The sequence below is a fragment of the Belonocnema kinseyi genome, chromosome 2, assembly GCF_010883055.1.
Source record: "Belonocnema kinseyi isolate 2016_QV_RU_SX_M_011 chromosome 2, B_treatae_v1, whole genome shotgun sequence".
In the NCBI taxonomy this organism is placed as follows: Eukaryota; Metazoa; Arthropoda; class Insecta; order Hymenoptera; family Cynipidae; genus Belonocnema; species Belonocnema kinseyi.
Window position 1 is genome coordinate 8,322,280 of NC_046658.1, and position 13,979 is coordinate 8,336,258.

The 13,979-nt window shown below is 34.5% G+C and overlaps 1 protein-coding gene across 10 annotated transcripts in view; it reads right to left on the reverse strand.

Moving 5' to 3' along the window:
• Nucleotides 1–13,979, reverse strand: part of LOC117167380 (LETM1 domain-containing protein 1) — a 72,900-nt gene that overhangs the window by 28,475 nt on the left and 30,446 nt on the right. For 9 of the 10 annotated variants that reach the window (XR_004466383.1, XR_004466382.1, XR_004466381.1 and 6 more), the window contains exon 2: nucleotides 2,312–2,461. The exons of the other annotated variant lie outside the window; for it this stretch is intronic. Coding sequence is in view for 3 of the 9 variants with exons in the window: in XM_033352259.1 (XP_033208150.1) it covers nucleotides 2,312–2,461 (150 nt within the window). In the remaining 6 variants the exon portion in view is untranslated. The remainder of the gene's footprint in view (nucleotides 1–2,311; nucleotides 2,462–13,979) is intronic. 10 annotated transcript variants of the gene reach the window in all.

A 13,979-nucleotide genomic window follows, 5' to 3' on the forward strand; every position in this document is an offset into this window, starting at 1 on the left:
GCCGTAAGCTAAATATTTGATCCGTACATGACCTTCCTGGCATAAACCCACTTTGGATTTCCCAAATCTTTGTTTCTGTTATTTTCATTACCCTACGAATAATTTGTTTAAATTGTAAAATATCTCAAAAAACTGATTAGTCCATTCAATTTGAAGAAAAAAATACGAAAAAACTGTATTTTATTATTTGACAGCAACTTCACTTTTGAACACTAACGCTATCAACATTCAAGTCGAATAAAGAAGCTTCAGATGAACAAGGAAGAATACGAATTTAAACTATTTTTTTTTTGCCTTAAAATCAATTGGTTTTTAAATTTTTGATAAATTTATAGATGTATAAGCCATTTTCGGTGAAACTATTTAGAATTTAAGATTTTGTAATAAAAAATATTTCATTTCTCAACATTTTTACACTATGAATGCTTAAAACATTATTTATTTCTTCCTGATCTTCAAACGTTGCTTCAATATCGCTAAATTCCTCGGGTAACTGAATGCCTGGGTTCAATCAAAGACCTGGCTTCTCGATTTCACGTGAAATGTCTTCCTATTCATCAAAATCTTCCGAAATTTTCTCAAAAATTCGAATAACCTTAAAAAACCCCTGCTCGCGCATTTTTCTTTTGTACGTTTATTATTAATCACTTTACCATTTCAAATTGTTCAAGTCCTGTTCACAATTTTCTTTTTTTTTGTGTAATTCGCCTGGACTAAAAGCCCTACAAGATTAGCATACGTTTTTGGGTTTTCATGAAATATTAAAAATTCCATTTTGTGGTCAAACTATGCAAGATATGAAAAAAGATTAATTGACAACATTTATGAGTCCAAAAAAGATTAAAAAATTTGTGAATAATTACTTCTAGGTAGGGCGCCTAATTAATAAAAATTAATAAAAAAAATTGTGAATAATTACTTCTAGGTAGGGCGCCTAATTTTGGTGTTATTCATGAAAAATACCATTAAAAATAAGAAACATACATTTTTTGGAAAAACGACACAAAATAAGAAAAAAAATATATTTTGCCAAATTTATGCATCTAAAACACATCTGCAAATTTTCTATGAATCACTTTTTGATAGGACTCGGTGTTTTGGTTTTAATTATAAAAATTACACTAAAAATAGGAATGAAATTTTTTCAAAAAGCGTTAAAAAATACAAAACCAAATTGATAGACAAAAATCGTTCACCTTAAAAAGAGATACAAATTTTTTATAATTTATTACATTCTAATCATTTGTGATTGTGAAAGTATCAGAATTCTCCAAAATTTGACACCATGACATTCAAATTTGAACTAAATGACGCGAAATACGAAAAAAGGTCTTAAAGAGAAATTATAACTTTTGAAAAATTCTTAAAAATACCTTTCAAATATTTTTCACTATGAATCGTCTTTTTTTTTAATTATCGAAAGTGGTGTGCCGGAAATTAAAAATTTCAATTTTGAGGCAATAAGCCACGCTAAGTATGGGGAAACGTTTTTTGAGGATTTTCATCGTTTAAAATTTTCTACAAGATTTCTTTCTACCATTGTTGGACAGAACTCTTTAGCTTTATTAATTGTAGGATATTTTCTTTTATCCATAAAAAATACTATGAAAACAAAAATCATATTTTCAGCATAACAACGCAAGATAGAGAAAAATGTATAAAATAAGGATTGTAGTAGTTTATTTATTTTAATATAGTTTAGAAGATTAATATACATTTACAAATGTCTGTATAAAATCGAGCACGTAGCGCGAGTCTCAAGCCGAGCATGTTCACCTTAAAGCCTTTAAAGCTTTGAGCAACTGAATCTTTAACTATACTTAATGAAGTCGACAATCAAGAATATGAAGACGCATATACTAAATACTGCGGTCTAAAAGATATATTTTTATTAAAGTTGTATTTCAAGGTTTTTGAGAGCAAAAAATAAATATCCGGGTGCAAAGCGCGAGGTGCAAATATGTCCGAGCGCGGAGCGCGAAGTAACTTATTATCGAGCGGGAAGCGCGAGATTAAAAAGATGTGCGTCCTAGGTGCGCTCAAACTTACGGGCGAAGAAAGCTCCACGCGCCCCGCACGATGAAAATGTGCCCACTAGGCGGGCAGATTTTTTTGTTAGGGTATATGAAAGTATTCAAGCAGATAAAATGCTTTCACAATGTAATGCATATTTTCTATTCCTCTCTATCCGCTATTTCCAATCCCATTGAACACTTTTATTTAGACCAAAAAAGCTATCGGGGATCCGGAAGCAAGTTGCAAGAATCATTTTTGAAGTAATAAATGAAATACAGGAGAAAATTTTACATACCCATTTTAACGCTTCATTTGGTACTTTTGTGACACCTCCTTCATTTCGAATTGCAGTATCCATCCTTTTTATTAATAGTCCCCTGTCAAGTAACCTTTTTCTTCTAAAAGGTTTCCATTCAGGCATGCCGTGAACTCGAAGCAGTTCTTTCTGAAAGTTGTATGAGTAAATTAAACTTAATAATTCGTTAAACTTTTATAATATGCTATAGAGTATTTTAAAAGTACCTTTTATTTAAAAAATTAAGGAATAAAATGTCGTAGCGATCAATAGAAATTGCTAAATTTATTTATTTTTAAATCAAATAACTTGGATTTTCTCGCTGTTCTGCAAAGTTTCGCATTTAACAACAGCTTACAAATATGAGAAAACTAAGAATAGATACATGATTTAGAAATAATCATAATTATTTTTTGTCGCTTGTTTTTAACCCCGTGAACCTATTATTCGTATACATCAAAGGTGAGCAATCAGATTAAAGTTATATTATTTTTAATTTTATCCATATACTGTTTTATATACAAAATTACCTATTCTTTAGATTACTTTTTAACATGATGCGCCAGCTTGTACATGTTCCGAAATATCGTTATGTCAAATCTATATACATTTTAACTCGTTATCGTGACATAATAAAAAAACAATTGTGTGAAATCTGTCGTTGAATCTTGTCGACACTTTCCAGAGTATATACGGTGTCTAAGAGAAATATTTTATTTTGTTATACTTATTTGAGAAGTTATTTGACTATTTAACTTGATTTATAACCTGAATTCAACAACCTTTATTTTTTATATTTAACTATATTTTCATTTTTCATTTTAAGAAAGCTGGGAAGACCCTCTGAAGATGAATGAATTAAATTGAAATGGTCTAAAATAATAACTGAAGCAGGAAAAACTAAATGGTGCTAAGTCTTCCTTTGAAAAATTTGGACTTTCTTTAAAATCAAACTTTCTCGCTTTTTTTATACTTATTTTAGTGAAGAATTAAGATTTTGAAATTTTCACCCTGTGACTGAGGATTTAAATTAATTAAAAAATGTTAGAATTTGAAGAAATTAAACTAACTGAACGAATTATACTACAATATTCTACTTTTTGTAACACTTGGACGTTCATTACAGGATTTTCACAAGTATTTAACAGTGAGAGATATTATTACTAAAATTACAAAATATCGTCCGATCGGTTGTAATTTTGCCTCGAGAAAGGTGGCTTTCTTTCTCCTGTAAAATGAGGTTAATTGGATTTCAACTTTACCCGCTTCAATGATTGAAAATATGCCTTATGCCTTTCCAAATTGAAATTTTAATTCCAAATAGAAAGTTTCAGCAAGGAACAATTAAAATTGTAGTAACCCAAAATTGAAAATTCAGCACTCTGAAATTGCAACGCTAGGGGCCTGTACCAGATGATATTGCAGATTTTAGATTCTTAAAACCTGATTGAAGAGAATAATATAAAAATACTGATTTACAGTCAATAGAATTGCAAAAACTATTGCGCTTCCAATTTGAAATTGTAATGCCTGGTCAATTTCAATTTTGCGAATATTCTTTTTTCTTATCAGTAGAGGCAGACATACCCTCCGATGTCAAATATAACGTAGTTCCTTGCAACGCATGACATCATAACACATACATACATTCAAACATGAGTGCATAAGTACGAAAGAATCTTCTTACAGACTGACCCTGATGCGTGTCTACTCGGATCTATTTACATCCGAATAAAGATCTTCGACGTAGCCGCGATATATACATGTATCCTTCAGCATTGACAGCCGTCCTGAGATCCGAGTACAGCCTCAGGTTCACTTAAAGTTAACCGGCATGTGCAATCCGCATTCACTATATCTTTTTCTTCCGTAAGAATTGTCCGAGTGAGACACGAGGCAATCAATAATTAAATAGTCTATAATGCAAGTGTGTATATCCGAATGTTTAGAAATATTCGAAAATAAGGAGTATGTTTACAATCGGTTAGACACAACTCAAAGCCATTTAACAACAACTAAAATCGCTTCGTATCTAAAATACGAATAACATCAACTGAATGACAATATCCAATGACCTTTGAACAGAATCTAAGACGCCTGCATTCGATGAGGGCAAGAGATCTCGCCAACCATTGGCCATTTTCTCGGTCACGTATGCCGAAAACTAAAAAGCAAGAGAGCTCGAGCTTATTTTAGCCACAATATAACCGTCAATGTATTTCTTACATTCGCAGTAATCACGCGTAAAGGGTTAAAAGCCTTTGTCTGAGAAGCTTTATTCTCCCGAAGTGGATTTATTCATGAGGTGGGTATCGGCTTCACGGATGAGGAACTGTTTGAGATATTAGAAAGGAATCAGGTTCACGATGTTTAAGAAATTAAATAAAGGATGTGTGCTTATGGCTCGCCACAGGATTTCGTAGGCGTGGTTTTTAATAACCAGTTAAGCCCAAGTTTGCTAGCAACATTCAAATGTGTCTTTAAGGTTCATGTTATAAAACTAAATATTAGATGCTGCTTCTATAGACAGTGAATATAGACATGCTACTGCACAATGCAGACGAACCCACGTATGCCACAATATGCCATGTATGCTTGCAACCATGAATCTCGTATGTACATTTCCAACGTGTTGTGTTGCACTAAATCTTTAGGACAAAACAAAGTCGACACTAATAATTATTCCATATTTAAAGAGAAACAAAAAATGGTTTTGACATGGCGCGAAGTTTTTTTCATAATGTAGTTTTAGAGGAGTTAACGAATCGTTTTCGTCATGAGGCAGATAAGAGAGGATCCCCTACTGTCCATCGCACTCCCATCTAATCTCTTGATATGAACAACCTTCTGAGATACATTCTAGACCTTAAATAAATGTTCTACGTATTTATAAAATGATTTAAATAATTTTGGCCAAGTATCTTTAAAACTGTATACAACAGTGTCGCCATGAAGTACTGGCAACTCAAATCGACATTAAGCCATCCAAAAGTATTTCTGTATGTGGTGTAATAATCATTCTTATTGAAATCATAATCTATCACAATAATTCGCGATACTGGACTAGCCAAGATAATGTATGATTCATATCGATTCCCAGGTTTTGGTGAAAAATTTTCAGTTGATTCTCTTAGAACATCAGTTCGAATGTCTACGAGATATTAGCGAGATAATTTACATCATCCCATAGCTAAATAAAATTGTGATCCTTATTCTCAGAATCACCGTTTTTCACGACTTACGGTCTAGAAATTAAGAAAGAAAACCTCCTAGTGAGCACAATACTGACTTTACTGCATTTTTAAAAGGAAAATCGGCTTTACGTGCTCAGTATTTTAACCATAGTCAACGATCTTAGTTATTCCCGCCAGACGCGTCCTGCCTACCAAGGTTACGGTAGTAAATCTTACACGTTGCACAGTTTCCCGCTTTATTCCTTAGTCGCTACCTACGACATAAAGAAAAAGTGGAATATTAATTTCTGAGGATCATGTAATGAGGATCCTGATACGTTCCTAACCCGTATAGAAAATGGTCGCCCTATAGTACCTGTGGATCATGAGGACTTGCTTTGACTACTCCCATTTTTCTTAAAATGAATAGCCGGTAGATGGTATAATAGCCGTAAAATGAAACGGTTTACCTTTAAACGCAAAGGATCCAGAGAATGAGCCGAAAAAGGAATAAAATTAAAAGTATAAAGTATATTGGAAACATGATCAATGAGAGCAAAGTACGTATCTCGTCGAGTCTTCTCAATCCGTATGTGCGTCGTCGAGTTTACTCGAACTGTACGTGACTTTAAAAGAGGCTTATTCCTATATAAACCCCAGACTTACCCCTAGTTGTATTTACGTTTATAGCAGACCTACTGTTACCTTAAACTTCGATGCACGAACCACTTAGATAAAGTAGCGATATTTTGAACAATTGCGAAGTATTGCTCAAGGAAAAACCGCCTTGTACAAAATCGAATACCTTTTTCATTCATTCTGAAATTGTACGAAGTGTTAAGTATGAACAAAGACCCTTCGGCTTTCTGACTTTGTACAAGTTGATTTCAGATTATGTGTGTGAATCAACAATTCCGTCGATATTCTACAACTTACCCGGGATATCATCGACACAACAATCTTCTCTTGCCCTTTTGAGACTGAAAGGTAGCGTAAGTTTTTATATTTAATTTACTTGAACCTTATCTTCTACTCTTTTATTCTAATAAATATTTACTAATTTTATGATTGTTATCTTTTTGAATTTATACATCACACAATCCCCTTAGGATTGACGAAGTAACAACGATCCGCAATAAATCATTGTCAGGCTTCACCACCCTGACCTAATCAACCGTTTAACCTCTCTTACCTACTCGTATCCAATTACCAAACTAAACTCACCTTTCTTATCGGGACGCGGCACCTGATTTGGTGGCGGCAGTGGGGTTGTCACTTTTGTGATTGTAAATTCAAACAACTATATCCAAAAATTTAAATGTTTAAAATCAGTGTTTCTAAAAAATTTGACTTCAGTCTAATTATAAGATAGATACTTTGTTAGGCCTTAGTAGACTTCGCGTACTCGCAAGCCCGGCATTAGTTAATAAATCTACGTATCACCCAGAATTAACCTTGCATTTACTCTTTGTAGCAAGATTGTGCAAGTGAAGGGTTTAGAACGACAATTCATATTATACCCTCGGAAATTTTCGTGATATTTTAACATTTTATTTTCAAAAACGTAAATCCCTCTCAAAAGGTTTGAATTTAACATTTTAATATTTGATGTTCCAAATGTAATACGATACATAACCAAGATAGTGTATTTAAGAGGATAAATATATTGAATTCAGTCATTCGAACCCTCTCTTGAAAATGCCAATTATATTTCAAAAATGAATTTTTTGCAAGTTTTTAATCACTTTGAGCATGTAGTTGATATTAAAGCTTGTAAGAAAAGACCAGATACAGATATTTAACCTTTTTCATCTTCTTACTTAATTTCGTTTTAATTAAAATCATCGCTCAAAAGCAAAAAGCAAATATAAACGAGACGAGAGGAAAACGTCAATGAATTTTTCGATCGCAACAACTTTTAGCCCCATTAAAGGACTTTGCCCTAGAAGCCTTTAGGCGGGGATTCCTAGATAACTTTCAAGTTTAGTGAAAGTACGAAACCCATCAAATTTAGATACTGCCCTAAAAGTCGCCCTCGAGTATAAGGCGGGACAACAATTAAGCCCTCAATGCCCAACACATTATTATCATAGTTCAAGACATTCTCGGCCTAATTATTCAGGGTCATGGGATCGCAGTCCGAGCCCTCATGCCCGTATTGTGACAACTCCCGTGTCCCATGAAAATTAGGATCAAAAACCATATCCCTCAGGGAAAATAAAACGCCCTTATTTACCTCGAGGTTCGAATTATCTTAATTTTTCAAGTAATTACTTTTCGCCTTATCAATATCCGTACATGCAGTATAATCCCTATCCTTATTTTCCAACGGCTCCGTAGCAAGGTGCAGGATATTCAAATCCGTATTATTATCATAATGAGATCAACCCTCAGTCCCTTTGAAACAACGATACTTTAAACTACAACTCCGCTCGTTGTTGAACGCGACGACGGAAGAGAGGAAAGAAAAGCATCAGACGAGTGCACAAATCTTAATGAAACGAGCACAATCTCCCATGCAAAATTTAATCTAGAATCTCCAGCCGTAGAGTTTTCACCCTTTAGATTCAATAAGAAAAAAGTTTCCTTTTTGATCGATACCGGAGCTGACATTATTATTATAAAACTAAATTCTTTAAATGAAAAACTATTGGTAAATAAACATGAACCTATAGACATAACGGAATTCACTCAGAATAGGTTTTCCACTAGAGGCACGATAAAACAACCCATAGAAAAATCCATGGTAGTTTTTCACGTTGTCTCTCCACATTTCGCTCCAACTGCAGATGAAATTCTAGGAAGAGAATACCTCTGATAAGAAAAGGTTATCCATTCTAATCCTTCAAAGCCGATTTCGTTCATCGATGACGAGTCAAAAGTCGCGCAGGATTAGATAACTTATTATAAAGGAACATGCTTAAAACAAAAACTTAATATAAAAGCCACCAAGGAATTTGGACTAGACAGTAAACCGGAATTCGATTAACGATTGAATTGAATTATAAACCAGGCTAAAAACGAACCCAATGAACTTTAAACTTAAGAAGTTCGAAATGAGGAAACTAGCGAAGAAAATAAATACCAAAATAATCAAGAACAAGTAGAATCCCCATCTAAACCCAAAACTAGTAATGAAACAAAACAGTGGTGAGTCACCATAAGCAAGGTTAACTCCAAAGCAACAATCCTGCAGAACAATAGCTAATTCAGGAACCCTAAAAACTTTAGTAGATAACAAACCTCGACATAAGCCTCTGTTCTTGCGAATTGTCAAAACGGCTACGCCTCTGTTACAAGCGGAGTGCGAGTTAGGTACCAGGCGTAGTTGTTTTGATAGACAGCGAGGGAAGAGTTTAAGGATAGGATTAGTCATTTTATCCGGAGCGCAATCTCAAAACAAATATACAATTGAAGGGCACCCATATTAAATAATAATTTAATATTTCCTTTCACAGGGTGGCGGAGTGAAAAATATTAACAGAGTTCCCGAAATAAATCCATAAATTCTGTTCTAACCATTTCTATTCTTTGGAATTGTATATACAATTATTTCTTCTACTCGAACGTTTCATTTCCTCAATTAAACAAATCATGAAGCTTACACATTTAATTATTTTTGTAAGTAGAGGAAATGCGTCATTTAAGTAATTAAAATAAATGTGATAACTTTTGAAATTTAGCATAAAAAACACCGACGCTGTCTCACCCTTTTCGATTTCTTTTAAGACCTTTTCAACAAAAACTAATAATCGAAGGAAAAGAGATCCTAATTTCATAGAATCTAAAAACATTTTAACTGATGTTCTAAATGTTGTTAGTAAGTTTTTATGTTATCAAGGTATCATCGGTGAAGGTGATTATGTGTTCTCCCATGCCCAGTAGTTCGTAATTCAAACCGCGCACGAGGGCTCATTTTAAATCCAAATTGAACAACTTTGAATTCATAACTCCTTACAAATTATTGAAAGACGGTCTATTGACGTGCGCTGTCATGCAAAGGCACTTGCCAAAAACTACTTGTTATATTAATTTTGGATCCCCATATTAAGCATCCTTTTTATCCCTTCATCGACTTTTTTGCGATGAGCCATGGGAATTGGGTAGCTTTTATCCACGAAAGGTTGCCCCTCTCGCACTTTTTTTTTTGAATTTTTGAACACTAGATATGCGATGGAAGTTCTCTTCTGTCTACTGATTCGTCACGACATCGAATTTTTTCTCGTGCTCGTCGAGAATATGAATCACAATGATGCATGTTCGAAACAGCCGTGGCACTACCAGAAAAGTAAATTATACGTGGGGGTTGGAAATTGTAAGCACGTTAGTAAAAAATTGTCAACTAAGCCGCATGACCTTGCCCCCCCCCCCCCCCCCCCCCCCCCCCCCCCCCCAATGACCACTTGAATATTGATGGTGTAACATTTTAATGGTTTTCTGGGTATTATAACTTGATTTTCTTCTATTAATTCTTCTGGGTATTGGTTAAGATGTTTGCGTTATATATGATGGTCGTTTTCATTTCAATATTATCGCTATTACTTATTAACGCGGCCCCTGTCCGTTTTCTGTCTCGGGTGTTATTCATTCTAAAAGGTAGGAGTTGTCATCATTTTCGTATATGGTTTCCGTTTCGATGTTCTGCAGACAATATTGTAACGAATTTGGGAGATGTTCTGGTTGCCGACATGAGTTGTTCTCCCGTGGGGTACGGGGTCCCCCTGGACGTGTGACCTGCCTTAGTCCCATCATTCTATTTAAGCGCTATGTGCCTCCCGATGTCGGTTGTGGCGTTCCTTTGCTATAATTTCTTGTGGTTCCGGCATCTGTTTTGGCGTAGCTGTTTCCAGTATTGGGCGTCCGCCACGTGTTTAGTTGATTATTTAGATTCGGTGTTTTATTCCGCCAATCTTGAGGATCTGAGGTGCTTCCAATTTTGTAAAATTTCTCAAGCAATTCGAATATTAGTTCACATCGATTAAATCATTGGCCAATTATTGCGTATTTCAGCTTATTTCTGTAATGTCACGTAAGTTTTCTTATTGCTTCCGCTTTTTTCCAATTTTTACGGTACTTTATTCTGAGCTTGTTCTCCCCAGTGAAATTGTTGAAATTACTTGAGGTATGACTCTAGGCTGGTGACGTAATTTTTGATAATCAACCATCTATCCCTGGACGGTTCAAACAGAGATTTCTCAAGGAGATACTCGGTGTCGCAGGCTTGTGGGCGCACTACTTCCCAGTATTTCATGAGTTACCTGACGTATTTTATTCGACTTCCTTTCGCCATTGTACTCTGTAAGCACACATTTGGTGTTTGGTTTGGCGGCAGGTAACGATTCATTGCTCCTCCTACTATCGAGATTCTCCGTGATACGCTTAACTACCCTAGCATGGGCGGTTTTCAACCAGTTGATCTGAGCTTGCCTACGGTTCTCTCTCTTCTCAAAGATTTTTGTAATATTAACCGTCGCCTCTATCGAGCGGCCAATACTATTTTCCAAGGCATTGGTTTCGGTTTGTACTGTTTGATTCTCTTCTGATAGCAGTTGTTCATGATTTCGTCGTTCATCTTTCAAGATTCTTTGTGTCCTCTGCTTTAGTTCTTTGAGGCGCTTATTAATTGCTACCCAGAGTTGTTCATAGCCCGATTCTGGTAACATTTGAGGCATCAATAGTCTTATTCGAAATGTTCTAAACAAATGTTCCGAACCGTGGCGTCTAAATCTTCATTGTTGCTCTCCTCGTTGGCAGTGACTATTCTCATTGCTCTTGAGAAGCGTGGGTTTGTTTTCACCATTTTAGTGACATTTGATGATAACTTGCAAAATTCGCGATTCGTTATCAATTTCACTCAGTTTAACCCCATCAGGTTAAGATCAAGGTCAATTAAAATCCAAAGTGAAGAAAACCATCGGATCGGAAAAAACCTTCATTTTCAGAAGTTGTTAGGGTGGCTGAATAAGAATCCGGTGTAAGTTTGACCCCATCAGTTCAGGATTGAGGGCAAGTGAAGGTCAAAATGAGAAAAAACCATGGAGTTCGTGTGAACCACTACGTTAAGACGTTTTTTGTGTCGCTAAATCCGAATCCGGGGTCATTTTAACTGCATTAGGTCGTGATGAAGGTCATCCCAAGATCATCATTTTAAAAAAACATGGAATCAAAATCACGGGGTTGAACTAAACCCGGGTTTGGATTCAGCGATCCCAAAAACGTCTTAGAGTAGAGGTTTTCTCCAATTGCATTATTATTCTGGGTAGAGGCCACAACAGCCCCTGACGCTTGTGTGATCCCGTTGCGTCCCCTAATAAGCTTAAGCGTGCCACAGGGCAGTGACAAAAAATATGAGTAGCCGTCTCATTATCCTTTCCGCACAGATGACAGAGGGGACTTTCTTCAAGCCCTATCTTACGTGTGCGATACTGGAGGCTTCCGTGTCCTATAAACATTTCTGTTAGGACATTGACTTCGTTCCTCCCGAGCTTCAGTGACTAACCTACTGGAAATGCCTACAACTGGCTCGGGCCCAAAAAAATTTTTTGCTGCTAGTTTTGCTAGCCTGTCCGATATCTCATTGCCCTTAATGTATTTTTTATAAACAAATTTTGTGAACAAATTAGCAAATAGTCTTATTATCAGTAAGAAACTTTCTGTTTACTAAAAGTGCTTCACATTAATGTAGGAATGATATATAATTACAAGAATAATTTAAAAATTTATAATAACCATTGTTATAAACAATTCTTATGACAAAATATTAAAATTTCAGATTTTTAAAAATTATAATTTCCTTCAATCGCCAAAACGACTTCAGATATTTCTTAAAGTAATAAATATTTAATAATATTTGATAAAATATAACAACTTAAATTTTTATAAACAAATTAGATAAACTAATTCAAAATTTTGGTCCTTTCGCATAGAAATTTTTTTGTTTTTGCACTGGAAATGTTTTAAGCTATTGGATGAATGACTGCTAGTCACAAAAATATTAGAAAAGTTAGAAATAACAATTGTTATAAATAATTCTTGTGATAAATTATTCAAATTTAAGGTTGTATCCAATTTTAATTTTCTTTTATCGCTAGAATGGCTACTGATATCCCTAAAAGATGTATCTTTTATAATATTTAGTAAAATATAACTTAAATTTTTATAAACAATTCAGATAAAACAATTCCAAATATTGTCAATTTCACGTAGAAAAAAATCTTGTTCCTTCAAATGAATAATTTAGAAATAGAATTCTTTTCCATAGCGATGGTATTCAGAGTTATCTTTTTTTTTAATAACTTTCACTTGTTTCAATATTCCCTTTCAGAAATATGTGCATTAGACTAAGAGTTTTCTTTTCACAGATGTATTCTTCTCTGCATTACATTATATTTGTTTTCTTTATTTGTTTTGTTTTCTAATTCTGGGATTTTGTGTTAATAATAGATGTAAGTACTAAATAATTTTAGGCAATTTGTAAACAAATTTGTTGGGTTTAATATTTTCCCAATAAATGGTGTTCCATTAAGGCCAAATGGATGCATTAAAAGTTCTCAAAAGGGTCCTATCCGATTTTTTCATTTCTAATTCCAATGGAAGTGTGGAAGATTTGGCGCAGTATTGAAAAGGAGAATTTAATTTAAGCGATAAACAACTGAAAAAGGTTAAAAACAAATTGAATCATGATTTTATCCCTCATTTTAAAAGGAAATGGCAGAGTTCAGCAATTAGTAAAGCTTGTTTCAAGAACAAGTTCACAGGTTGGTTAAACACATATTTTATCGTGGAATTGCCTACCTGAAAGTAATGATAAATGCGGAAGGCCTAACTCAGGTGACTTTGCAGAATGATCTACTTCAACAAAACGAAGGAAATTAATGGATATACGTGAAAAATATACTGACCTCGAAATAAGAGGGCGTTTTTACACTTGCTAAATCTATGTGATAGGAAGAAAGTATCAGAATTCATTAATTCAATTTTACCTTTCGATGAAAATGAAAATATAAATGATTTCCCGATTCCTTACACATTAGAAGAAGCTTTGGCGTTAATAGAAGAAGCTGATTTGTCTAGAAGTCAGTATCACATGATTCACATGCAGGCAAAAAAGAGAAATGCTGACATTTACCCAGCATACGACAATTTGGCAAAACCTAAAGAAGAATGTTATCCAGATTCGATTACGGTAAAGGAAAAGGGTTTTACAATCGGTTTAAAATCTTTATTAGATCATACGATATCTCGGATTTTTAAAAATCGTGATATTTCTCTTCCATTTACGGATATAAGGAAACCTAATAACTTGAAGTTAATTGTGAAATACGGTTGTGATAGTTCTTCAAGCCAAAGCACGTACAAGCAAAAGAAACATGTTCAGAAATGTGAAGGATCACTCAATGTCTTGTGAGCTAACGTTTGCTTTCCTTAAATCGCCCGGACTGAAGTCTGGTACAGAGGGTTTCATTTTTGCATGCCAAGACGGTGTCATTTCCACC